This window comes from Grammomys surdaster, unplaced genomic scaffold, assembly GCF_004785775.1.
Source record: "Grammomys surdaster isolate TR1022 unplaced genomic scaffold, NIH_TR_1.0 125767, whole genome shotgun sequence".
Classification (NCBI taxonomy): Eukaryota; Metazoa; Chordata; class Mammalia; order Rodentia; family Muridae; genus Grammomys; species Grammomys surdaster.
In genome coordinates this window covers 2,177,808-2,204,480 of record NW_021620598.1, presented here as the reverse complement: position 1 = coordinate 2,204,480, position 26,673 = coordinate 2,177,808, and the positions used below count along the sequence as shown (strand labels likewise).

General features: G+C 47.9%; 1 protein-coding gene across 4 annotated transcripts; it reads right to left on the bottom strand.

The window, feature by feature from the left end:
- Positions 1 to 1,250: 1,250 nt before the first annotated feature.
- On the bottom strand, positions 1,251 to 25,853 carry Fam118a (family with sequence similarity 118 member A). Of its 4 annotated transcripts, XM_028788761.1 has the most exons (10): positions 25,773 to 25,853; positions 23,383 to 23,590; positions 17,749 to 17,804; positions 16,889 to 17,141; positions 14,087 to 14,308; positions 11,839 to 11,967; positions 10,186 to 10,471; positions 8,580 to 8,612; positions 5,331 to 5,414; positions 1,251 to 2,536 (listed from the first exon to the last, which is right to left on the bottom strand). In XM_028788761.1, the coding sequence occupies exons 2-10, from the start codon at positions 23,392 to 23,394 to the stop codon at positions 2,517 to 2,519; spliced, it is 1,095 nt and encodes a 364-aa protein (XP_028644594.1). In that variant the 5' UTR covers positions 23,395 to 23,590; positions 25,773 to 25,853; the 3' UTR covers positions 1,251 to 2,516. The 4 variants fall into 4 exon arrangements, with proteins under 4 accessions (XP_028644594.1, XP_028644597.1, XP_028644596.1 ...); XM_028788764.1 differs by lacking the exon at positions 8,580 to 8,612; XM_028788763.1 differs by lacking the exons at positions 23,383 to 23,590; positions 25,773 to 25,853 and adding an exon at positions 20,036 to 20,112.
- Positions 25,854 to 26,673: the final 820 nt, after the last annotated feature.

The following is a 26,673-nucleotide window of genomic DNA, read 5'->3' as shown; positions in this document are numbered from 1 at the left end:
CAAGATTTAGTTTCATCCCACATATACACACAGACACATACACACAAACACACACACACAAAAATAAATGTAGTAAGATACAGTTATAGAACTATATACCCCACTAAAAAACAAAGATAGCTTTTATATACATTAAGTGGTTAGGAAATACACAAATGCTATAATTAATAGTCAGTTTACCCTGAAAGGACCCTGATGTTAACTTAAGAAGATAGGTATGTAGATGGCCATACAAAACTCATGGTGCACATGGGATCTAGAGAGCTCTGAGCCTCAGGGAGCTACAGAGTAAAGATTTTAGGGTATTCTCTCAGCTCCAAAGAATTGGATGCAAACCGCAGCATTCACTTAGAACAAGGCTCAGCAGACTTCTTAAAGATCCACAGTTAATATTTCTAGCTTTGGTGAGGCTGTAAGGTTCTCAGAAAAAGTACTTGAACAACTACTAAAAATGTACCAACTCTCTGGCTCTGGGCAGTAACCACAAGAGAGGGCCAGAGCTTGTCAGCTAACTTCATGTTTCTCACTGATAAAATGAGAAGCAAATACACTGTGTTGAGACTGTTTCCTAATACATGAATCACTGGATAAAGTAACATTCAAAACATACCATGGCCGGGCGGTGGTGGCGCACGCCTTTAGTCCTAGCACTTGGGAGGCAGAGACAGGCGGATTTCTGTGTTCGAGAGTTCGAGGCTAGCCTGGTCTACAGAGTGAGTTCCAGGACAGCCAGGGATACACAGAGAAACCCTGTCTCGAAAAAAAAAAAAAGAAAAAGGCTCACTGCTGAGTCTATAATCACAACACTTAATGGGCTGAACAGAAGCATTGCTGAGTTGGAAGCCAGTCTGGCCTACAAGGTAAGACCCTATCTCAAAATAATAATAATAATAATAATAACAATAACAATAAAATAATAATAATAATAATAATAATAAAAGGGGTCTATGCAGATGTGGCCACAGAATCCAGAAGAGGGCATTATACTCCCTGGGTGGTTGTAAGCCACCTGATGTGGGTGCTGGAAACCAAACTTGGGTCTTCTACAAAAGTAGTATGTGATTTTAACTGCTAAGCCATCTCTCCATCTCACAAAAAACTATTTTCAAAAAAATCTTTTTTTTTTTTAATTAAACACATTCAAAAGAAGTCATTTGCTTGATTTCATAGTTGCGTGGCAACTCAAGCTAAACATTCTCCTTATATATATCACATTTTGTCATAATTGAAGAAAGACTGGGCACACAGGGTTGACTTTAAAATTTTATTCATAACCAGTGACATAAAAGATTTATTTTCCACACTTAGAAAGCACAGGGGTGGGGAGGTGCCTTTAGTCTATCTCTGGCTTCTCCCTCATTCCCTGTAGCAACCTGTTTCCTGTTCTTAATTGTCCACGTCCCTTGGGAGCTACAGTGCCATCCATGCAATGTCATAGTCAGAGCTTGGCATCATATCAAAGATGGGTAGCCTCAAATGAACCATGCAGGACCTGTTTTTGAGACGTCTTCCTTTCAGGACCACTCTGTACAACATGTGAGCCTTTGCCACAGTCACTATCAGGGGAGCTGTGGGTATGTGCAGTACTCTGAGCATGGGTGTTTCCTCAGAAGTTAACCTTGAATGTAGTTAAAATGTCAAAGTATTGCTTACCCCACTCCATGTAAATCTTAATATGAACCATGGGAAGAGAGGAGAACAGAAAGGATGGGCCTTATCCTAGAGAAATAAGACTTGGAAAGCTTAGAACTTCTAAAAGTTTAAAGCTTGGTCTTGTGCTTCACTTTCCCTTTCTATCTTGGAAGTCACACAGTGGATGGAGACAGCACTGAAGACTTTAGGAAAGGTCCTCAGTCTCTCTGGAGTTAACACTCACTAAGAGAGAGTTTACCATTTCTTTGGAACAGAAACTACTGAAATGTCACAATTCCAAAGAAACCAAATTGATCTAGTCATCCCTTTAAAAACACTTTTCACTAGTGAGTTTAGCCCCTCTACTGTCCACTTGTTTTTTACTATTTAACACTGTAACCAACACATCTTTAAAAAACTTTCTACAGTAAAAGATGTCTCCACATGTTTCCACATAAAGATATAAAATATAAACATTTATGTCTTATTTTCTCTTTGGCAACTACTGTTGCTTGAATAATCCTCATTCTCCTCCATTTATTAGGAAAAATAACACCCTGACATAAGAAAACATGTCAAATGGGGAAAGGGAACAATCCCAGGTACATCCCACCTCCCACCCCTCAATTTGGTCCCTGAGGTAGCTGTCCATTAGTCCTTATGAGTATACCTGAAGTGTGTCCATGTCACCTCCTGAGCAGCTAAATGAATAGTAGAGCTCTGTCATTCAACCACAAAGGCCACACACCCACATGGCTCTTTTAGGGGTGTGCGACAGTTCACTACTGAGAGATCCATATGGAGTCCTCTGTACATTCCTCATCACTTGGGCATGGCACTGTGGTTACAGAAGGCTGGTTTTCAAGTTTCAAGTTTTAAAAACTTCAAGACCCTCCAGCATCATCTGTTTAAGCAAAAGAAATAAAGTGTTTTAGTTCAGCTAAAAAAATTATGTCAGAATTTGTTTGAGCAACTACCTCACATGCTAAACATTTTGAAAACCCTCCATAATGGTAACAGTAGCCACCGTCTAGAAATGGCATTTCAGAGCTATAAATACTACCAAGGACCAGGTACAATATCGATTGTAAAGACTTATGGATAGCTTTACCAGTTGTAAAAAGCAAAAGCATGTTTTAAGTATGGATAAGAAATGAAGGCTCAGAGTGCACACACAATTTGTCTGCCACACATGTAGAAATACCATTCCTCTGGGGATCTCAAGGCTCCAAGTGTGGGCAGCAGAACTAAGGTGTAAGGTGCTCCTCTTAGCCTTTCTCATCCAGATGCAAAACAGGTCAAGGCTTTCTGCACATCAAAGACCAGAGAAATCCTCAAGCACACATGACTGCCTAGGGAAAGGCAAGCCTGATACAGCTGCTAATACTTGGTGGGGGGTGAGGGATGGGGGTACCTCTTTCTGGTATTAAAGAAGATTCCTGGCCCACTGCTCTATGGCACTGTCTACCAGGCAGCAGCTCTAGCACCTGAACAACATTCAGAGACCATGAACATGTAAAGCCTAGTATACAGGTGACAGCAGGAAAAGAAAAAGAAAAGGAAGAGAAACCCACAATTGTCTACTGACAACAATGACTTTACACATCAGCAAACAGTGGAGGAAGCTTAGATATGAGGAAAACCAAAAACATGGAGCCTAACAGGAAAAAAAAAAGTACCTGCCCGGAGATAGCAGTTGAGGACTACCTGTTCTATTTTAGTTACAGAAGTCCTTGCCAACTAAAACCACAATCCAAATGAAAGATGCCAAAGAATTTTGTCTATACACAACCAAAATTGAATTTTCCCTATCTAGGAAGAAGCATGCTGTCTGCAGCAGCTATTCCCAGCCATTGTCCCACAGAAAGACCTCAACTCACTCCCTTGATACACCTCTGAACTAAGCCTCCATAGCCTCCTGTCTCTTGCCACCCATCCCAACTGAATAATACACACTGAAGATAACATTTAAAAATCACCCTATTTGTTTCATTTGTGTTCATTGTGACTCTTTATCAATGACAGATGTCTTCAGTACCTCATGCTCTCAGAACATACAGTACATATATATCTTTTATCCAAAATATACTAGTACCCCTTGTCGAATCTATCCAATGCTTTAGGAATTAAGTGGTAACAGATAATCAGACTCCAAAGATTTAAAAAGACTTAGCACCATACAATAGATGATAGTAGCTGGGCTGAATAAGAGAAGAACTCTTGGAAACTTGAGGTCACACTATTAAAGTAAGAATTTTAAGCTGGCATGGAGACACACACCTTTAGTCCTGGTACTCAGGAGGCTGAGGCAGGCAGATCTCTTGAGTTTGAGGTCAGTCTGGTCTATACATGTTGAGTTCCAGGCCAACCAGGGACTCCATCTTAAACCAAACAAAAATTTAGATGCTGTCGATGTAGCTCGTTGTACTTAGCATGCACAAGCCCCTGCTTATATCCCCAGCTCCAGGCACTCAAAAATAACAAAACTTTAACCTTAGGAATAAAATGACTTTGAGAATCTCTCAAAGTGTTTTAATGTAGATTACATATGAAAATTAAGAAGCACTAAAGGAGCCAGGCTAGTGATGGCACATTCATTTAACCCCAGCACTTGAGAGGCAGAGGCAGGTGGAGCTCTGTGAGTTCAGGACCAGTGTGGTTTACATAGCTAGTTCTAGGACAGCCAGGAATACACAAAGAAACTCTATGTCTTGAAATACAAAAACAAAGAAACACTAAAGCAAGCAAACAAAAGATAGTGGAACAAATCCAAGAAACTCCAACATGAGAAGACAGAGACAAAAGGAAGAAATAAATTGCCAAAATGAGACCATCAGAACTGGAAGAATGGAGTTTGTGTTTGTTAAACAAACATTTAACTGATATTGAACACACATCTCACAACTAAGAAGCCCCAGCCTTGGCCCACTAACATTGTATACAAGCCAAAAGGAAAGAATACAGATGCCTTTAATAAAGTAAATGCTTTTATTTTCTACCATTTAGAATCCATACAGAGTAGAGAGGCCTTGCTTCCTTTTTATCCTGTATCTAGGTGCTTGACACTGGGAATGTTAAAAGCTGGTGCTGGGGGAATGGGATGGAGAAGGGAAAAGCTCCTTCAGATCCCAATCAAAAGATTCAAATCCTACTTCCAAGTACTAAGGAACTAGAAATGGATCCTACCACACCAGAGGGGAGGGGGAGAAGAGGAAGGAGGAGGGACACAAGTAGTCATCCAGATCACCTCTCCTAGTGTCGATGGGAAGAAGAGTCTACTGAAATGGGCAGTTGGAAGTTTAAAAGTGTATATACATCCCAGTAGGAGAGAGAACAAAAAGCAACAATCTCAAGTGGTTTCCTTAGAGATTAATGTGGGCACTCTGATTGGCGGGGGATACTCCCAAAATGTTCTGTTTGCCAACTTGGTATGACCAAATGGGTGTCTTCCTCATGAAAACTCACTGAATTGATGCTACATCATTTGCCTGTTTTCTTTTGATTACATTTTAAGAGAAATTTTGGGAAAAATAATAGTACCTCTGATTAGTAGTGTGGAAGGTCAGGTTCCACTGAAAAGTTTGTGTGATTCCGACATGATGTATGCACTGATCTTTGGCATAGACCAGGGTGTTAAAGCAAAGCACTAAGTACAGATACCTACAGACTCAGAGAGTTCCCATGAAAACAATACCTACCAGGATCTGACTGTCTGACTTTTTTTGTAACTTCAATTCCATTTTCTTCCAACTTCCTCTTCGCACAGTCCTGACATGCATTACCTTAAAGAAAAAAAATTTATTAAGAAATTTGTAAAACTAAATTTTAAAAACTTTACATTAAAATAGCCCAGGAGAAAAAAAAAAGCATCATGAGGGGAGCAGATGGGATGTTCTGGGAATTCATTTACTCTGTTGTGTAACCTTCAAATTGTTCATAATAAGTGAAGATACAGTTTGCCTACATTGTATGGTATAAATATACAGAATCCCTTAAAACCTTATGAGTTAAAGGCTTGGTCCGCAATACAGAACTCAAAGCTAGGCTGTTGGGGGTAGTGATTATTAGATCTTGAGGGCTCTGACCTAATCAACACTATTGCTGGAAGGCGAAGCCTGGTTGGAAGGAGTCAGTCACTGGGGACTCCTCAGTGCCCTTGAATAGACCTTCCTCTTGCACCCACTCCCCACCTATCACTATCTTTCTATGCTGACGTGAGCAGCACATCTGTCTTGTCACAGGTCAGAAACAATGGAGCATGGTGACCACAGATTCAAGCCTCAGAGCCACATATCTATTTTAAGTTGCTTTTTCTCCAGTAATTTGTCACAGAAAGGCCAGTAGAGAACTGGCGCCAACAAATGACTCTGTGAGCACGTGGTTCAAAAGCAATTGGGACTATGGTTCAGGGGTGATTTACAACAGTTTTGAGAAACGTGTTAGGACAAGCTTAGAAATGCTGAGTGATCAGATGCTGATGGGAAGGCGAAGACTAGGACTGCTCACAAGATGAGATGAAAGGGAAGGCTCCAGAGGTCAGACTAGAGGCCATTCATTCAGCATTCTAGAATAATTAATTAATTAAAAGCCTACATTTTGCCGATGTCCTGAGACATTTTAATTTTTTTTAATGTGTATTGGTATTTTGCCCACATCTATGTCTGGGTAAGGGTGTCAGATCTTGGAGTTACAGACAGTTGTGAGCTGCCATGTGGGTGCTGAGGATTGAACCTGGGTCCTCTGGAAGAACACTGAATGCTCTTAACCACTGAGCCATCTCTCCCACCCCAACCTGAGACTTGTAGGAGGCTAAATTCTAAAATGACAGACTAATCTGGTGATGAAAACTGCAAGAGTGCATAGTAATCAGGCTGTGGCATGGGTATTGTTACTAGCTTCTAGCCAGCTTTACAGTGAGAGTTAGAGCAAAAAACAGGAAAGAACTGGAAAACTTTGCAGTTTGGCCAGAAACTTGAGGTTTGACACTTGAGGTTAGGATTAAGGAAGGTGTGGCTGCCAATTAGGATTAGCACCATGAAAAGCAAAGCCACATGCTTGTCTGTACTGTGACAACAGGAAAGATGCCTTGAAGGCCTGAGAAATGAGCTGGGGCTCTCAGCCACAAGCAGGGGGTAAAGTGACAACTTGGGCTCTGCTCCATGAGCTCTGGGCTGTTTACTCAGGGATGGCCAGGTAAGCATCAGCCACCCACGAAGGCACACAGAAGCCACGGCAGCCACAGCAGCTGGACCCAGTCACTGCTCCCGCTCCTCACGGTGCTTCCTGTCTGGTTTTGCAAACACATGAGCCGGGCGGTGGTGGCGCACGCCTTTAATCCCAGCACTTGGGAGGCAGAGGCAGGTGGATTTCTGAGTTTGAGGCCAGCCTGGTCTACAGAGTGAGTTCCAGGACAGCCAGGGCTACACAGAGAAACCCTGTCTCGAAAAAAAAAAAAAAAAAAAGCAAACACATGAGTCCCAGAGGCTTCTACCCAAATCTGCGAAGGAAGCCAGAGGGGTCAAACAATATGAAAGGGTCAGGGTCCCTTAGGGCTGACGGAGCAGAAGCGTGAAGCTGAGCAAAGGCTGAGCTGTGCTGCAAGCCCCAGTTGACAGGAATATGGAATATATAGGAAGGCTGCAGCAACACGCAGAGCCAGCCCAAGAAAGGCCATAGGAACTGTAGATGACAAGGCCTTGGGACACATCTACCTAAACCATCTGAGTCAGCTTGTACCTTGTGCCAAGAAGGCCACACTTCTAGCAAGGCCACACTTCCTAAGCCTCCTAAAACAGTACCGCCAACTGGAGATGGAGTGTTCAAATGTCCAGGATTTAGGGGGACATCTTATTCAAACCAACACACATTCTCACTATAGCTCAGCCTGTAACTCACTTACACTCTGAGTCTGTATTGTATGGGGTGTAAGGGGGTTTGGTTGGAGAACACGGGTCACTGGGGCATGTGTTTGAAAGGGGTGTCTTGTCTCTGGCCCCTTCTCTTTGCTCTGCTTTACCATGCAAAAGAAGAAAGCCATGTGACTACCTGCTGATATTAAATGGCACAGCTCTTCAGTTTTCTCAAGTATTTTGTCACTGTGATGGAAAGCCTCCTCAGGCTGACACACAATAATAGAATCTCCTTCCAGGAGACAGCTTCTGAACCTGACTTTATTGGGGCCAAATTTTCCCTGCAGAGTACTGCATGTTTCATCAAGTGAGTTACTGCTGCTTTCAAAGGAAATTATTCTGGGACTCAAGAGGAAAAAACTACAGCAAAAATATCCTTTTACGCGAACACAGAAAGCAGAGTACAGCTCTTCCACCCCTGAACTGAGTCAGTCCCACCACTGACTTGGACTAGCACAAGCTGTCTCCACACTGCCACACACTGTCCTATCTGGACATACTGGCCCAACAGGCAGCAATGGCAGGGCTGAATAGAGGCTCCTGCTCACTGGCTAGAACCCATTTTAGCCTGACTGACTCAGGCAATAGAGACACTCTGATTAATATGTCCTCTGAAGATGCTGGTAGCTATTGAGACATCAATTTATAAACACAGCAAGAGCGTTCACAATTCAAAGAAGAATTAAAAGAAAAAACGCTATGAACGTTCACACACCGCTAAGGGACAGGTTACCCTAGATTACTGGATCCTGCACTGATGGCATAATACAAGTAGAACGTTTCTCTTATCCTGTGACTCTTGGTTCTAGGGCAGAATTTATTCTCTGCTGTCAGCACACAGTCCATGACTAGGCTGTGCTTCTGGGTGGAGGGGATAGACTTTTGTGCCTTTAGCATGGTGGGGACCATCTGAAGGTAGAGGCATCTGTCCTTTCTGTCCTATTTAATAAGGCAAATTATTGAATGTAAGGTACATTTTCATGGTGATGAATAGAACATGCAAGCAAAAATCAGGTGAGAAAGGTGGATCTGCTTTACCCAGTAAGGTGGTGCTGTCCACTCGCTCAGCATCTGGGAAGAAAGGAAACAGTCAGCAGGGCCACAGCTCACAGTACTCCTCCTCCCCAGGGTAGGCATTATAGCAAAGGCTACCCCGAGGCCATCCACAGATTGGGACAGGCTTCTGTGCCATTTGCATCGCATGCCAGCCATGGATCCCTGCCTGTCTCTCCCTTCTTCACCTGGCAGGACGAATGCCAGAGCTCACTGCATGACCATGGGAAGCTGCTGGGACTACAGGCACAGTGAGGCACATATCACAACAGCTAATGTCACTTTCAGTCAGATGTCCTTCAGGACGGGCACAGATGAAAGCCTCAGTGACCTCTCACTCCTCTGGCAGGCAACTGAGCCCAGTCAGCTGCCGGGTCCTGGGAAAGGAGCATGAGAGGGGACGGGAGGCCGTCCAGCTGCTTACTTCAGTACCCAGGCCCAGTGGCTGGGTGCTAGTCTTCCAGGGAATCATGATTGTGAACAAGAGAGATCAGAGTAGGATGAGGGAGGTCTCAGAAGATCCATGCCCACAACTGGTACCAAGACATCTTTGTACGTGTCAGTCCAGGATCAAACCCTAGCTTCAAAGTTCTGCAACATACTGGGCAAACGTTCCCCCCCCTCAGCTGATACCAGCTCTCAAATAATCTAAGTAACAATAAGCACTGAATTAAAAACTAAGGGCAGTGGGGCCTGGTTCACAGGCCTCTAATCCCAGCACATGGGAGGCAGAGGCAGGCAGGTCTCTGAGTTCTAGGCCAGCATGATCTACATAGTGAGTTCTAGGACAGCCAGAGATCCATAGTAAGACCACTGTCTCAAAGAAACACAGTAATAATAATGATAAAGTGAAAATATTAAATTTGTTGTTACTAATGGCATGGCTCTGATATGAGTTCTCTGTTCCCACTCCTAGTAAGAAACTGATTACTACATTATACAGTTACTCATAATTTAAATCAGCCAACTCCACTAATTATTAGCAGCTAAAGTCATAAAGTCTAGCTAAACTCGTGGTTGCTATACTGTGTCTGTCCCTCACTGGTCTCTGCTAACCTCATTCCACCACGTGGTGAGCCTCTGGGTTTCCTTTCCATACTTGCTATCATCCATGTTTTATGACACTGATTTCAAAGCCATTAATTCCCTTATGTAAACGTGACTCCTCAACATCGCTCACTATCACGGTCTCTCCTGGCAGAGCTGTGACCACCCCCTAGCCCTCCCCACACACACACACCCAGAAAGGCCAAAGCTCAGAAATAAGATGCTTCATACTTCAGAGAGATGTGCAGTGAGGGGGAAAAAATGTAAGCTTCATAAACTTTCCAGCACACTATCCCAGCCAATAACGCTGGCCTGACGGCTTTCCTCGGCTACAGTAACCTGTAACACAGGTCAGTGTGTCTTGGAGCAGAAGTCTCAAGTTCTACTTACAGACCGTTATCTATACCAATCACCCCGCTTTCTACTTTTAAACTCAGAGGCATTAAAAAATAACTAGATTGGTAAGTCTTATAGAATGCGAGGAGGAACAGCTGAAGGAAGAATCCATGAATTCTGCTTGGAAAGAAATGACAGAGCTCCACACCTGGACTCCGCTGTTTGCAGATCTGAGTGGCAAGGTCTTGCACATATCCTGGGAAAAGATCAAAACAGTCCCCATAGGACACCACCTTAATTCCATGCAAAAGCATGTCTGCCTGATGCTTAAAGAAATGGTCTTCGTTTTCCTTGAGCACTACCATGTAGTGCTCCAAGTCCACCTTATTTGGCACAGAGTACAAGAAGAGCGCTTGGAATATCTGGTCGCGCAGCGTCTCTCCACAGCCCACAAACAGGAAAGACTTGGTGCGGTAGAGATTTTGAAGGACTTCCTGGAGAAAGCAAACAAACAGAGGACACCTCAGTGAAAACCAGCAGGAAATTACAATTAAAATAAAGGTCCTTGTGTTCATTTACATCCTATCTTGTACCCACCAGGCTTCCCAGGAGCCATCCTGAGGAACACTAGGAAGACTAGGAGCTCTTGACATACTCAGGTCAACCCCATGCAGCGGGAAGACCAAGAGTTCAAAGACAATTAGCAAGTCTGAATGAAGGCAAAGAGACCTCATGAGACGCCATCTCAGAAACGGCGAGGAGTATGCTAGGATAGAAGAGTCAGCAACATATTGCACAGGGTTTTTCCACACACTTCCTGTGGACATCTGCTGAGGCCACCAACAAAAGCTTCTCGGGGCTGGGAAGATGCTCTTCCAGAAGATCTGTTCAGTTCTAGCGCTATGGCAGGTAGCTCAACCACCTCGAACTCCAGCTCCAAGGATCCAATGCCTCTGGCCTCTGCAGGCAACTGGGGCCGCGCACACACCCTCACAAATCTTTTTTTCCTTTCTTTTTGGTTTTTCAAGACAGGGTTTCTCTGTGTAGTCCTGGCTGTCCTGGACTCCTCTACAAACCAAGCCCGGCCTCACTCACACCTGTGACACAAGTGCCCAGCCACACATCTCTCAAAAAATGAAGGCCTGGTGTGGTGGCAAATACCTTTAATCTCAGCACTCAGGAAGCAGAGACAGGCAAATCTCTGTGAGTTCAAGGCCAGCCCTGGTCTACATAGCAAGTCCCAGGAAAGGCAGGACTCTGTAGAGAGACCTATCACAAAAAAAACTAAAACAAAGAGTGAAGAAAGACTTTCAGAAAATGAGGTGCTAACTGCTTGTCTGTTGTGCTAGCATGGAACTGAGGACATGACCATGTGGAGAGCTTGGCCAGAGCTCCATCCTTACCCCTAGGTTTAAAACGAGGTTTGGGAAGCTGGAGAGACTGCTATGTGAGGAGGGGGGGCTGCAGACAGACCCGAGTAAATTTGGAGAGCTGACTTATGGGACAGAGGAGAAGCACACTGCCAATTACAGACCGCAGACTCAGGCCAGCACCAGGCAAGTCTCTCCTGCCCAGTCCCTGGCCAGGACACCACAGTGTGCCAGTGTTGCCGCCAGGAGAGAGGTTTGTACTTTCTAAGGAAGTACATGTCTTCCTCGAGCAGGTGTGCCCTGAGCATCTATTCAAAATGCAGCCGCATACCAGGGCCTAGAGGCGTGGCTATGAACAGGAAAAATGGCCCTGTTCCCAGCAGCCATGTGAAAGGGGGACCAGAATGCCTGGAAGCACAGCCAGATGGCTGGCTGCCACCATCAATTCCCCAGAAGAGGCATCCCAAGCCTAGTGCCCTGTTCAGGCTTACCATGACTTCTGGATCTTGAGTGACATCTTTATAGCCTGATGGATCCAGCACCATCCCACAGGGGTCTGTGTACAAGCCGTGAATATGAAGGACTCCATACTTGATATGACCTCTGGCCCACTGAAGGACCTATCAAAAACCAAACCAAGACAAATAAATAGCCTGCTATTTCAAACAAGATACAGGAACAAAATTATCTGCAAAAGCAAATGTTTCCACTCATAATTATACCTTTAAAACAGACACTAGTTATCCTGCCCAGAATCTCAGCGAGGTCTTTACTAAAGGCAGTGTGTGGAAGTAACTCTGCAGTCACAGCAGCTGGTAGTGACCACACAGGGGAGGAACCTTCTTGGTTCCATGAGTTAATTCTATATTGCTGTGGGGTTGTAGCTGGTTCTGTTTCCATTGTTATGTTGTGGCTCTGCAGGTAAATAAAGCCCACGTCTTCCTTCACACATATAAGTGCTCTACCCCGAGCTACAGTTATTTTTACACCTGTCAACACTATATATCAAATAGCCCCCTGCATTCATCTCAGTTCAAATTACAGAGCCGAGCAAATTACAGGCCATACGTGTCTCTCAGTGTGGGCCTCTACATCTTCAGGCTCTACAGAGACAGGCTCATTAGAGGCGTAAGCCAGCAGACAATTCTCTCACTCACACTTGACTAGTCATTTTCAAAGGTGCTGCCATGCTCAGCCACAGCCTGTGCCGTACCGCATCATAGGGCCCTGTGCCGTACCGCATCATAGGGCCATGTCACCATGTAGGATACCAAAGCAGCCAGCCAGGCTAGTAGAGAGAGAGCATGCACCACAACTCACAAAGACGAGCATGCCAAAAATGAAAGTGGTCCAAACGATCAAACTGTTCCATCTCAGCAATAAAAGAGAAAAAACAGGACTTTCACCTCTCAGATAGAAATACACTTGGCTGTTTTGTTTTGGAGATAGGTGCCCAGACTTGTCTTAAAATCATGATGTAACTCAGGATAGGCTCAAAATTTATAGTGATCCTCCTGCCTCAGCCTCCAGTGTGCTAAGATCCCAGATGTACACTGCCATGACTGCTTGCTTTGTTTTTAACAACTCCACTGCAGGCAAGAGACAGGGAATGGGTACTCCCATACGGAGCTTGGGGAGACAGCTCTCTTCTAGCTCTAGGCTTGCTGGTGTCACCACACCAGGCCAAAATCACTGTAAATAATTTCCACTCTCAGAAGTTCTTTCTCACTTTCCCTTAATAAATCTACATTGTTCTTTTAAAATTTAAATTATAGTTTTAATTAAAATAGCCCTCCTAGGTTCATTCAGTCAGTAGAACTGCTTGGATAGGATTAGGAGGTGTGACCTTGTTGGAGGAGGTGTGGCCTTGTTGAAGGAGGTGTGGCCTTGTTGGAGGAGGTGTGGTCTTGTTGGAAGAGGTGTGGCCTTGTTGGAGGAGGTGTGGTCTTGTTGGAGGAGGTGTGGTCTTGTTGGAGGAGGTGTGTCACTGGAGATGGGTTTTGAGGTTTCAAAAGCTCATACCAGACCCAGTCTCTCTCTGCCTCCAATATGGATCAGACATAAGCTCTCAGCTACTGCTCTAGTGACATGCCCTCCAGCCTGCTGCCACGCTCCCTTCCATGAGTCATAAACTCACTCTCTGAAACTGTAAGCAAGCCCTCAAATAAGTGCTTTCTTCTACAAGGTACCTCGGTCATGTGTCTCATCAGAGCAGCACAGAAATAACTGAGACAAACAGCTTAGTGAAGTCACATCATGGAAGATGGCTGAAGTGCCAGCACTTGGAAGGCAAAGGCAGGAAGACTGCTCTAAATCCAAAGCCAGCATGGTCTATACAGTGGGCCTGGAACCCCAGTACTTGAAAGCAGAGGCAGGTAGAGCCCAAGGATAAAATCTGCCTGAGCAACTAACTCAGCAAGTCCCTGTCTCCAAAAGGGAGAAAAAAATAAAAACAGGTTGGAAATGTTTGCATCCATTAAATCCACACTACAGGGACTGTGGGTGTTTCCTTCTGTACTTGCTCTACTGCCCATATTCCCATGGTGCTCACTAATCAGCCAATGCAGATGAGAACCACTCGTGGAGTAGGACAGAGCACGAAAGAAAAGAGTGGGCAGCAGGAAGCATCACAAGGGGTGGGGGAGGGCACAGCTTGGGGCAGCTCCCAGGCTGCCTGAGGGAATGGCTGCATGCCCACAGCAGGGACCTCCCGGAGCTTCCTGCCCACTCGGCCCGCACCTTTGTCTTGTCCTTCAAGTCCAGGGACTCCATGGGTTTGCTCTGCTGCTGCCCAAAGATCTCCAGCAGGTTGTCATAGTTGGTGGTCAGCACCATGGTGCCTCTGTCCATCAGGCTGAGGATGGACTGCAGCACCACAGGGTTCTGGATGTGCTGCTCCAAGCTGTCAAACACCTCCATCAGGCAATCCTGGAAGAAGTTGGGCTTGGTGTCACCTGTGCGCTGTGGAGAGGTAGATCACGAGTTAGGAACACTTGGTGGCCATGATGGTGCATGACACTGGCAGAAGTAGAAGCAGGCTATCTCTGTGTGTTCAAGGCCAGCCTAGTGTAACCTAGTGAACTACAGGCTAGCCAGGTCTATGTAAAGAGGCCCTGTCTCAAAATGACAACAACAAAGAGAAGTAAGGAACAGCAGAGGCCAATCACGGCTGGGACCATGCAGAGGGCACGTGAGGAAGGCACAGTCTTACCAGAAGAAAGGAAGAGGTCAGCCTCGGGGGTAGGACAGGCCAAGTACAAGGATGCAGCCCTGCATAATAAACACGTGGGGAGAGCAAGGCAGAGGAGCAGGCACAGATGGCAGCAGAGGAGCGGGCACAGACGGCAGCAGAGGAGCGGGCACAGACGGCAGCAGAGGCCCTGGAGGCCTCTCTGAGACCTGGAGGAGTGGGGAGCCCTCAGACTGCTGTAAGCAGGGGCAAGTACACAAGCACTGCAGTATTCCTAGACATGGCTCATGAACCAGGGCCTGTGGGCTAGGAGAGGAGTGGCAACATTAGCAGGGGAGGTCAGAGATCTGACCCAGAACCAGGTCATAAGGAGCTATGGAAAGTCCCTACTTTCCCCAAGTAGGACAGAGAAGGTGGGGGGCTAAAGGCAGGGAGAAGTGACAACAGCAGATAGCCTTGCTGAAAGGAACCAAGATGGGGTTGGGCTGGACATGATAGGGGTCAAGAGGTCACATGTTTCCCAAGAAGAGTCCTAACCTAGGCTTCCTATAGCAGCACTCAGTCTCAGTCAGGCCCACCTCAAGGGCCCAAAGGTCAAGACAGAGCCACCAGGCAAGCTACCCGTAGGCTCCTCCTCCTCCTAGGAGGCTATGGGGTGTTGTCCTGAGGCTACACCCCTGGTGCCTGCTAGCCCTCATCTTTATCCATCAGACCATAACCCCCTAATAAAACCAACTTGGTGTCCTCTAGGATGGCTCATAAACATGCCAGCATCACAGGGAGCCTGATGATCCCCTCATCTGATTCTCCTTGGGAGGCTTGGAAGAGTACACAAGGATAAGAAGCATCAGATGGAGCTTCAGACCCATCTCCTGACCAACAGTATCATCAGCACGATGGCCTCTCCCCAGTGAGTCACATACCCTTGGTGCTGTGCAGCCAGCCCACAGGTTTCCCTGGCCCAAGGGTAAGTCCTCATCTTCCTGTACAAAGGATCAGCACCCTTTGTCTGAAGTGCCCGAGAGTAAATCTGTTAGGCCTGTGGCCACAGTTCCTACTGCAACTACTCAAGCTGGCCTCTGGGCATAGAAGAAGCAGCCACAGACAATGCACCAGCAAGAGGGTATGGCCACACGCCAACACAACTTTATAAAAATGGCTAGCAGGTCGGGTTTGGCCTAGCCCCTGCCTATGATGTCAGCTGTCTCTAATTAACGGAACACCCACATTTGGCACAGCTACCTACCTGAAAACGCCCCCAGCCTGGAAAGGTAAAGTGCAGCACCAGGTAAAACCAGTGATCTAGTGACTCCATGCAAAGCCACAGGAGGAGGGTTGGCAGCCCCATCTCCCACTGCTCACTGGAAGGAGCAAGAAGGGGACGGAAGGAGTCAGGCAGCTAACTAAACAAAGATAGGGAAACTTTGTGCTTCAGGATGGCAGAGCCCAGGTCCCCAGTGCCACTGAGCTCCTGCATGCTCCTGGGCTGTTTCCCCAGGTTTCAATGTAGGAATCAGAATTATTATCCCGATAAAACCACAGCATTTGGGGTCTCTGGCCTTTGAGACCCCCACACCAGTCCCGCCCTTCCGGATGAGCACTTCACGGTTATATCCCCGCTTAGACTCCCACCTCGTCTCCTTCTGCCTCCTCTCTATGCTGACTGCATATCTCCCTGAGCACAAACCAGTGAGAACCAGCCTACTCCAGCTTCTCCCACGCTGCTGCTCAGCCTGCACCAGACACCACAGTCACCAGTCACCCATCAGCTGGCCGTGGCCTCTCGGTAACTGTCCCCTGCATCCCCAACTCTGCTACCTTCTGCCGCCTCGCTTCTACTGGCAGACACTAACCTCCCTCCTTAAATGGCTTCTGAGGACCAGCTCTTCTCTGCAGAGATATGAGTAGCCTACTCAAACAAAACATGTTTAGTGTCTCATAAACCCCACACTAAAAATGGCAGCGTTACAACACCTAGAGCCAGCCAATCTATGGGAGCCATTACTACAAGCTAATCCAGTACCTGAAGGCAGCCCAATATTGAGGTTTAAAAGGGTAGGATCTGCTGGGCACAGTGGCAAACACCTTTAAACCCAGCATTCAGGAAAGAAAAGCAGGTGGATTTCTGAGTTTGAGAACCACCTGGTCTACAGAGTGAGTTCCAAGACAACCAAGGCTACACAGTGAAACCCATCTTAAAATCAAAACAAAACACCCCAAGGATGGTGGCCTGATACTGAGCACTAACAAACAGTACCTCTGCTCACGGAGACCTAGTGTTCAATTTACTCCCTCAACTTGGCCTAGAACCTAAAGCTAGTACTGAGAAACCTGATGTGTTGGAGACTTACAGGTGACATCTTCCGAATCAGATCATGGGCCACAACCAGCAGGTCCCGGTCCTTCATCACCTTCCTCCGGAACTCGGCAACATCCCCGGGGTGCAGAACCTCCAACTGCTCTGCAGCCTCGATGACTGCCTCGATGCAGCTCCTCCAGGAGCAGAGTGCTCGGATACCTGGGGCCACAGCTGCGCTCACGCCAGTCCCAATGACCAAGAGCAGGTCCTGGGGTTGCTTCCTAATGAGGCTCTTTAAAAACTTTCTATTTAAGAACAAGGGAGGAGGAAGCCAACAGTCAGCTTGGAAGTACTACAAGCTTCCACTTTGGAAACATCTAGAACGTTCAGGTCACAAATTTGTCCTTCTGTTCACTACCAGAAAAAAAGTCCCTGTTGCCTACAGTGATAAATACATTTATAGGTAACTGTAAACAAAAAGTTCAGCCCCTCTCCTCCTATGAAGCTGCAAGTAGCTGGTAAATCTGGGCTGTAAGGGTCAGAGTGATCTTGCTGTGGTGACAGGCAAGAATTTCTGACTAAGTACAGGTTTTCTGCCTCCTAAGACCACTGTGCTCTCCAGGGTCAGCAGTTCACTCTGCATCACTTTCCAGAACGTGTGACCTGCTGGCCATGCACAGTTCTGTGGCCCTTCCCACCCACCACTTCCACATTGCTTGGTTTGGGGATGGGGCTCTGATAGCCTCTTTAAGCAGAAAGCCACTTTCTGGAATGTTTCTTGTGTTGGAGCAAACCACGGTGAGCAGCCATGGGTTCCCCTTCCAGCTTCCCCACTTCTGGGGACAGTGCTATATGTCCCCAATGACAGATGCAATTCAAAGTCAGGAACCCCCTGAATAACTGGCTACTTACCTGCATTTCTGTTCACTTCTGTTAGTTGTCTTTTCCACTGACTCCATCTGTGAATCCTAAAGAGAGGAAAGATGTTTGATGAGTTCTCTGAGGACTGCAGAAGATGAGGCTGAGTCAAAGGGCCGGACTCGCCTTTAATTAGAACCCGCAAAGTGCCATCTAGGAAAAGACTCACACATGCGGCCCGGCCCCTCTGTGGCTGCTAACCTTGCCTGGCTTCCCTGTGAAGACAAAAAGGAAATGAGCAGCTCTGGTGAACTGGCCCCAGGTTGTGTGCTTTTACCCTGGAAATGTCTCTTTAAGACAAAACTGGCTATAATCTCCCGTGATTCTAGAGCTAGTGTTTACTGTAAACAAGGAAACAGGCAGAGAGCCTGGTGTGAAGGCCAACAGCTACTACCACTGAGAGTTATGATGCCATTCCCCCTTCTCCACCAAACTTTTTAATGATGTTTTTCATGTCATTTGAGAGCAGAGTACATGTCCTACTCAAATTTAAAAGTAAGCTTCACATGTGGGACTAAAACCTGACTGCCACCTCCACTGATAGCCCTTCATGAGCACAAGATGCTAGGAGCACGGGGAGGAGCTTATGTGCACACCGTGTAAGCACTGGGCCAGCCGTCTGTGGAGGACAGCGCTCTGAGCAGCACAACTACAGTGTTAAAGCAGGAGTAGAGTACCTATGATCCCATCAGTTAGAAGGGTAGGCACAGGAGTGCCCCAGGTTAAAGGCCAGCCTGAGCAACTTCACCTCAAAACAAATGGAAAAAAAGGGGTCCTGAACCTCCCCTCCCCACACCCGGCAGCAGCACTCTCAACAGTGGTGGGAATGCAGGGACCCCCCATCCTCACACAGGACTGAAAACCTGGGTCTGCACTCAAATCTTTACTCCTCTTAATGAGAATTAGGTCACCAAAAATACCTCTAGGAGAGACCACGCAGCTCAGTGGGTCGCTAAGTCGCACCTTCAGGCTTGAGACAATGGGACACTCCAGTCACCCATGAAGACATCTGCACGCATCCACCTTCCATCTTGGAGGGTACACTCAGCTTCCACCAAAATCCCATTACCTACCCTCAGTGCTAAGAAACCAGTTCATGGGCCAAACCCTGAAGCCTGCGGAGGATGCCACCTGCCAGGGGACAGCAGGCCAGGGGAGTGTGGCCGCCTACCTCACTGCAGTCACCATGGAAGGTCAAGCCTATTTCAGTTTTGTAATCTATTAGAAATTTTCTAAGACAAATGTAAGTAATCTATTTCCTATGACCCCTCCACTGCAGCCAGAAGCCCGTGGATCCCAGCCCAAGTGCCCGATGAGCCTGTGCACACTCATCCACTCTGTTAGCAACTGTAAAGTGTGGATCCCTGCTACCTGGCCAGCCCTCCAAGCTCAGTCCTCGGGAAAGTGCTCTGCAAACCAAACTGCTGGGCCAGGCAGGTGAGCTGCCTCCCACAACTGAAAGCAAGGATCAGGGCCCTGCAAGACACAACACTGAGCTAGCCTGCTGCACTTCCTGTTTGAAGTTAACATGAGCACGTCTGTGTCTTCAGAGTGGTTAGCCTTCCTGCCCAGGGGAAAGCCCTTCATCTTGGTCTGCTCTAGCCAGCACTTTAGAGTGGACTTCAGCCACTGGCAGCCCATGTGCCTCAGAAACAACACAGCCTCAACCTTTACCACATAAAGAAGTAAACATTTTCTAATTCCTTCCTCCTGTTCAACTGCTTTCCACTTGTCATTCACCTGTAGGTATCACAGTTAAAACCCAAAATGTGTACTTCAACCTCTGCAAAGTAACACAACAAACAAGTGGTTTCAGTTCCCCAAGAGAACAAGAGATACTCACAGAACAGGAGGGAGCTCTGGCCTGCGCAGGCACCCTAAAGCTGGTTCCTGCTCCTCTGCCTCAGCCTGAGCTGGGGGATCTGGAGAAGCCTCTGCCGCCAGCACTTGCACCAATATTACAAGGGTTCCCACCTCCACAGGGAGAGGGGCCTCTGTCTGGGCTTTTAGGCTGCTCAGGACCTCTAGAGATCAAAGCAACCAGCAGGGGCCGCACAAGACTCTTACTCTCAGGACCCCTGTGGCGGTGAACTGAATAGCTGCCCATATTTAGCAATTTACAGTTCTTTATAAACACTACATGCTTAAAGACATTACCTCATTTCCTGTTTTTCAGCAGCCAAAAGATCAGAACCAAACCTCATATAATTATCCAGCGATTGCCCAAAATCTCCCCTTTGTTTTTAAACCAAGCCCCAAGTGAAAGACTTGCCAGCCTGACCTCTCCTGACAAATTTCTGGAGGCCAGTCTATCTCTGATGAACCGGTCCCTTCTCAACCGCCACTCTTTTAATAAGCCAATCAGATTCCAGACAGCAACAAAACCCTTCAGAGGCCTCTCAGATGCTGCAGCTTTCTGTTTCCTAGGTGACCATGTCGTCACCAGTTTGCAGGCTCAAAACCAAGTCATCATAGCAACACATTTTTTCATAAAAACCTACCAGTGTTTTCTAAATGTAAATTCAGGCCGAAAGCAGATCTCACAGCAGCTACTGTCCTTGTTATCTAAAACCTTCACCAGACTTAGAGTGTTTTGTGCTAGAATAAGAAATCATAACTGTATTATGAATGAGCTCTGCGGTAACTAGACTGCCTTGATTTTTTTTTAATCCCTTGACATCTGACACTAAGTACATGTTCATCAGAAGGGCTGGAGAGATGGCTCAGTAGTTAAGAGCGTGTACTGCTCTTACAGGAGTCCTGACTCTGTTCCCAGCACCCATGGCAGCTGGCTCACAACCACCTCTAGCTCCAGGGCTCTAACGCCTCTGGCCTCCTCCGGCATCTGCACTCACATGCATACACTCCCACAATGACATACACATACATTAAAACATACGAATTTTAAAAACATTTCACATTCACTAGAGTGTAAAAGGTGACAGAGGACATAAGAGGAACCGGTCACCTTCATAAATCTGTGAAGTGGAACCCCCACTTTGAAGCCAGCACAGTAGGTCACTGACAATTCCATCAAACCTCCAGACACCACACTCTGCATACTGCCTCCAGTCTTAGCCCCGTGACTTCTTTAGCCACTGGCACACCAACAAATGAGATACAAGTCAAAGTTTGACAAGCACTAGACATCGCAGCCTCTCCTCTGCAACTCAGCCTCATAAAGCAGGCGCAGCCTCCTGGGAGAATGTCACCTACCTGAGGCACAGGTTGCTTGAGCCCCTCAGGTCCAAGTACACTTGTATGTGCCACCCAGTGCAGCTGGAGGAGCTTTGCTGAGCCAGGCCCAGCCCAAGCTATGCAAGCAGCCCTTGTCTGAAAGGCTGGCTACCACCAAGGTTCTTCACTGCCACAAAGATCAGAGGAGAAAGAACAAGTCAAGAGTCGTGAAAGTGGCCGAGTGGTGGTGGCACACGCCTTTAATCCCAGCACTTGGGAGGCAGAGGCAGGCAGATTTCTGAGTTCAAGGCCAGCCTGGTCTACAGAGTGAGTTCCAGGACAGGCAGGACTACACAGAGAAACCCTGTCTCGAAAAACCAAAAAAAAAAAAAAAAAAAAAAAAAAAAAGAGTTGTGAAAGTGGCCATGAAGCTGGGGGGAGGGGCTGGTTATTAAAAGTGAGCAAACAGAGTTGAGTCAGGATCCGAAGCTGTGGGAGATGATGCTTTTTAAAAACCTGACTTCTGCCAGGCGTGGGAGCACACATCTTTAATCCCAGCAATTGATAGACAGGAAGATGGATCTCTGGGAGCTCAAGGCCAGCTAGTGCTACTCCAAAGTACAGGCTTTAATTACAAAGATGCAGGAGAGGTGAAGTTACAGCTCTGTGGCACAAGGCTCCCGCAGCAGGCTCAAAGCCCTTGCTCCCAGCACCTCGCACACAAAAATCCTGCAAGAAGATGTACAGTCATGGGCTGCACAGCTCAAACACACTGAAGGCTAGCTCTAAAGTTGAGGTGATCCTCCTGCATCTGCCTCGTCAGAGCTAGGATTAAAGGAATGGTCACTAAGCAAGATGTTAGCCTCCTTTGAGGACCTCCAGGCCCTTGGGTCTATGGTGGTTTGAATAAGAATGGCCCCTACAGGCTCATAGATTTGAAATGTTAGACACCAGGGAGTGTTGTTTGAAAAAAAATTAGGGGGTAGGAACTTGTTGGAGGAAGTGTGTCAATGGGGGTGGGTTTTGAGGTTTTAAAAGCCCATGCAAGGCCCAGTGTCTGTCTGACTCTGTCTCTCTCTCTCTGCTTATGAATGAGGGTGTAACTCTGAGGACTACCCTAGAGCCATGGTGTGTAATAGACTACATCTCTGAAATTGAACACAAGCCCCCAATATAATGTTTCTTTTATAACAGTCGCCTTAGTCATGGTGTCTTCACAGCTAAAGAACAATAATTAAGACAGGGTCCATTAAAAAAACATTAATAATTGCTGCTTTTAGGGGAAAACATGAAGCACTCTGCATGCACGCTGTCAGTGAAGTGCCAACAGCTCTCAGCTGCTCCACTCAGTCCACCCTAGAGGCAGCCACCACACTGCAGTCCTGTCCCTGTTCTACCACCAGTGTGCTGATGCCAAACAACCATAGGATGCTTTTCCAGAACCTGTCACCATCGGCACTCACTGTTTCAGTCTGCCCATCAGGGGTGACACATCCCATAATGTACGAAGGTCTTTACATCACTTAATAAGTCAGTGAAGGTAAAAACACCCCAAACTGGGCCCAAGTGAACCCCTACTCCCAACCCAAGCCTAGAAGATGCAGAAGAGATATTCTATAGAGCAACTTAAAACTACAATACTTTAGAGCTGGAGGGATCTAGGGTTTCTATAGTGACAAATGCCTTCATTTTCCTGAGGGGCATCAGCTCTAGCTCCCTTCTGGTTGCACCCCGGATCCTTTCACTGTCACCCAGCCCTACCTATGCCCTGTAGCCCCAAGTCTCCCTGTCGGGCTCATTTTCACTCTGGGCCCCCAAGTTGGTTACTCCGTTTTGCCTGCTGGCCCTCTGCCATTCTCCAGAAACACACCATCAGGAAGGCCAGAACTTGGACGGATGGACCGACCGACATGGACACAGACACACAAACACACACACACAGCCAGCACCAACAGCTCTGCCACACAGCTGCCTGCAGAACACAGTAACCTTAGCAGAATTGATAAGGAGGGCTACAGAAGAGCTGCGGCCATGTCTCCAGGCAGAAGGCTCCATCCAGGCTTCAGGCGATCGAGGAAAGGGACACACCCAGAAGGGCCCCCACACACACAGCAGGTGTGCTGTGCTGCTTATGGCCTGCGTGGCTCACCCTGAGTCTGTTCCCTGACACGTGCACCTCCCAGGTGGCCAGAGGTATTCCATGGGATAACATTAGAGCAACCTACATGCTTTCCATGACCCCTAGATTTAACCCATTAAATCCCAGCCCTATTACTGTAGGTATATTCTAAGTGCCTGCCAGTCATGTGTGGCTGTGGTGACCACAGAAAGTCCTGCACTAGGCTATCTCCATTTCCCTCTCCTTCTCCCAAATCCAGGCTTCATCCATTATTCTTCATAATGCCTAATCCACTGTCTACAGTAGTGCGCGCCAGACCTTCAAGTGCTCACCTGTGTGGACATCGACACCTCCTGCTTGCAGCTTCAACCCGTCCAGTTACACTGACAGTGCTGACACATCCGAATGCGGCTCCTTCAGTACCTTTCCATTTCCTTCAGCACTCCCTGGCTGACTTCAGTTCTTCTTCCCCCTTCTGGAAGCACTGTGCCTTATAATTGGATAGCAGACACCCTGGTGACGCGCTAAGGTGAGCACCACCTAGGAGCAAACATATAAAAGTCTCCTCTATAAAAAAGTCCCATGGCGGTGCCCCAGGCTCAGAGCCTGGACTTTCAGCTTAGTCAAGCCCTAGAGGGTCCAAGTCACTCCTATCTTTTGTGGTCTTACAGCCTACAAAAACAGTCTTTCCACCACAGCTAAAGTGACCACTGGAAAAACATGTAAGCCAGGACTAGGGACATGGCTCAGTCACCAGTCAGTCTGACCTGTAAACATAAGGCCTGGGTTTGATCCTCAGAACTAACGTCAAACAAAACAAAATAAAAAACAAGTCACAAGTGTTGGTATACACAGCTGGGATGGTAAAGATAGGAAGGTCCTAGAAGCTCCTTGGCCAGCCAGCCTAGCCTAACTGAAAATCTCTAGGCCAGGGAGAGACTGTGCCTCAAAAAACCATACTGGGTAATACCTGAGGAATGACAACCAAGACTGTCCTTTGGCCTCCACATGCACACAGATATGCCATCCTCTAGCCTACCCCTGTGGTGCATGTACAAACACACACTAACACATACACACACACACAACCAACCAAGCAACAAAAACACAAGCTACTTTACTCTTCTATAAGCCCTTCAGTGGCCTCCTGTTCCCCTAAATCGCCCAGGCCTCTGCTCAGCATAGGAAGCTCAATGCTAGGTTCTGCCTCAGGCCTTCTTGCTCTCTCTCCCATCACCATCTCCACTGGGAACACTTACCTCACAGTCCTTCATCCTACCTTCCTTCCTACCTCTGTGGCTGGATCCCTGTCTACGTAATGGCAGAAGCAGTCATTGAATAAGGCCCAAGGGAATGAGGGCTCTGGCATCTTCCTTTATCATCAGTAAAAGGATACCCAAGACAAAGCACTGAGACCCACACGGCAGAGCCTTTAAGATTTGATGTGCTGGGCCTGCCCCTGACCTTTCATTCCTTGACCCTCTACAACTTTTCAACCTTTAAGGGTCTGCTTCCCTGATACCTCTTGCATTCCCTCCTCTCTCTCCCCCTCCCCAGCTACTCTCTAGAACCCCCCCCCACCCCCCAGCTGCCTTTAAGGCCACTGCACTCTTAAGTATCACCAACCTGGCTAATCCTAACCCTTACCAGCTGGAGCTGTGCCATCTGCCTCCAGCACAAAGCACTGGACCGAAGAAGGCGCCCACTCCCTCTTTTAAAATGTCTGGTCCTTGTCTTTCACAATCATCAGGCCAAGTATGTTCTTTCTTGTGGCAATGCCTCAGGGTACCAGACTGCCAGTATAGTAAGTCAGAGATTGTTTATCAATGACAACAGCCTGAGGAAATGATAGTCCTTGTTCTAGAGATTTCCAGGACTGAAAAGGGTAAGATGTCTATCATTTGGCCCCCCAAACCTCCCCCTCTGGGAAGACAGTCACCCTTAAATCAGGGTCCCAGAAAGATGGACCTTTAGGTTGACATCTTCCCATCAAATTAGGACACTGTAACCAGCCTTGCTCTCCTGGACTGGTTTTGGTGGGCTGTATGTGCTAGCATTGAGGGCACAACCTAAAAGCTTGCACCTGCCACTCCCTTACTCCCAGCGATGCCTTTCTCGACCGTGAGTTGGTCTCACACCAGCCTCCATTGCACTGTGAAAACAAACGCACATGCGAAGCCCCGCATCCCACCTCCTCTCTGGTTATTCCTGGTCCTCAAGCTGATCTGTCAGATGTTTCTACTTTTATTCCTATTAACAAGTCACAAACCTCAACAATACTCTAGTAGAAGATACAAGGCTCTATGGATCTCAAGTTAGAGAGCAGGAGGCAGGAGATCCTAGGAAGAAGAGACTAGGAATAGGTGGGTCTGAAGGCCTCTACCCAAGAAAGGATGGGAGTCCATGGGGCTGGAGACCCAAGGAGGCTTTAGAATGGGACCAGAGGGGATCTCTTGGGCTTCTGGAGCAGAAGATGTAACGGTCTCAGGCCTTGAAGCCGCCGAGTATGCTAAGTCTGTGGGAAATCTGGAAGATTTCGGGTTTCCTGGGTGTGGAAGGTGATCAAGTCCACAGGTGGCCGCGGACCCAGGCAGCCCCGGGGATGTCGGAGGCAGGGGTCCCCAGCGCATCAGAGGGCACTAAGGTCCCGGGCACCCAGGGCGGGTCCTGAGGGCTGGGGAGACGCGGGGCGCTGGCACCCAGCCCCGACCCGCCGCCTCACCTGCCGCGCCACGGAGACGCCAGTGTCGCTCGCGCTCTCGCCGCCTCCCACCCGGGCCGCGCCCCTCGGGCTGGGTGGAGCCGCCGGGCGGTGCGCCGGATGGCGCTGCGCGCGCACCACGCGAAGCCTGCCGAGCCGAATCCGCAGCGCTCCCTCAATGCCTTCCCCCGCGCGCGCGAACTGCCCGCGCGAACGTTCCGTCCTGAAATCAACGGCCCCGCGGCAACGGGAAGCCTCGCCCGGAGGGGGCGGGGCCATGACGCGCCCCGCCCCCAGAGAAGTCACGACCGGACCCATGGACTGTGCTGTGGTGTACACGAGGAGCCTAGTCTTAAGAAACTGACGGGCTCGCGGCCAGGCTTCTCAGTGATGCTTAATGTCCTTAGATTCCCCATCTGCACGCCTGGACAGGCCCCGAAAATGCAGAGGGCGTCGAGCTCAGTCGGAACCATCCTTGGGCAACCGCTTCCAGCCCGACATTCGGGTCCACTCCATCTACCTCAAGCCACAGGCTGTGCCCCTACCCAGCCTAGCTTGCTTCATGCCCCCCAACCCCCGCAGTGACCGTCTCCCTCACATCGTGTCAGAGGAGGCGTCTGGCCTTCCCGATGTGCCTCGGAATCCCTCCTGGACACGTCCAGCTTGGGCTTAGATCCAGGGACTTCTGAGCATATGTGCCCAGGTTCAGCACCTGTCAATCCCGGTGAACTCAGTGCCCACCCAGAACGGTGGAGAGCACTCAGCCTGAGGAACTTTAAGAGTGGGCGACACCTCTCCTTTCTCTAAATAAGGCTGGGATAGATCAAAACCTACTTCCTCCTCAACTTTCCCAGTCAGCCTGCCCGGGCAAGTTATTTGGACTTCCTCTCCCTCTGGCTCCTTTTTTCTACCCGGGTCTACT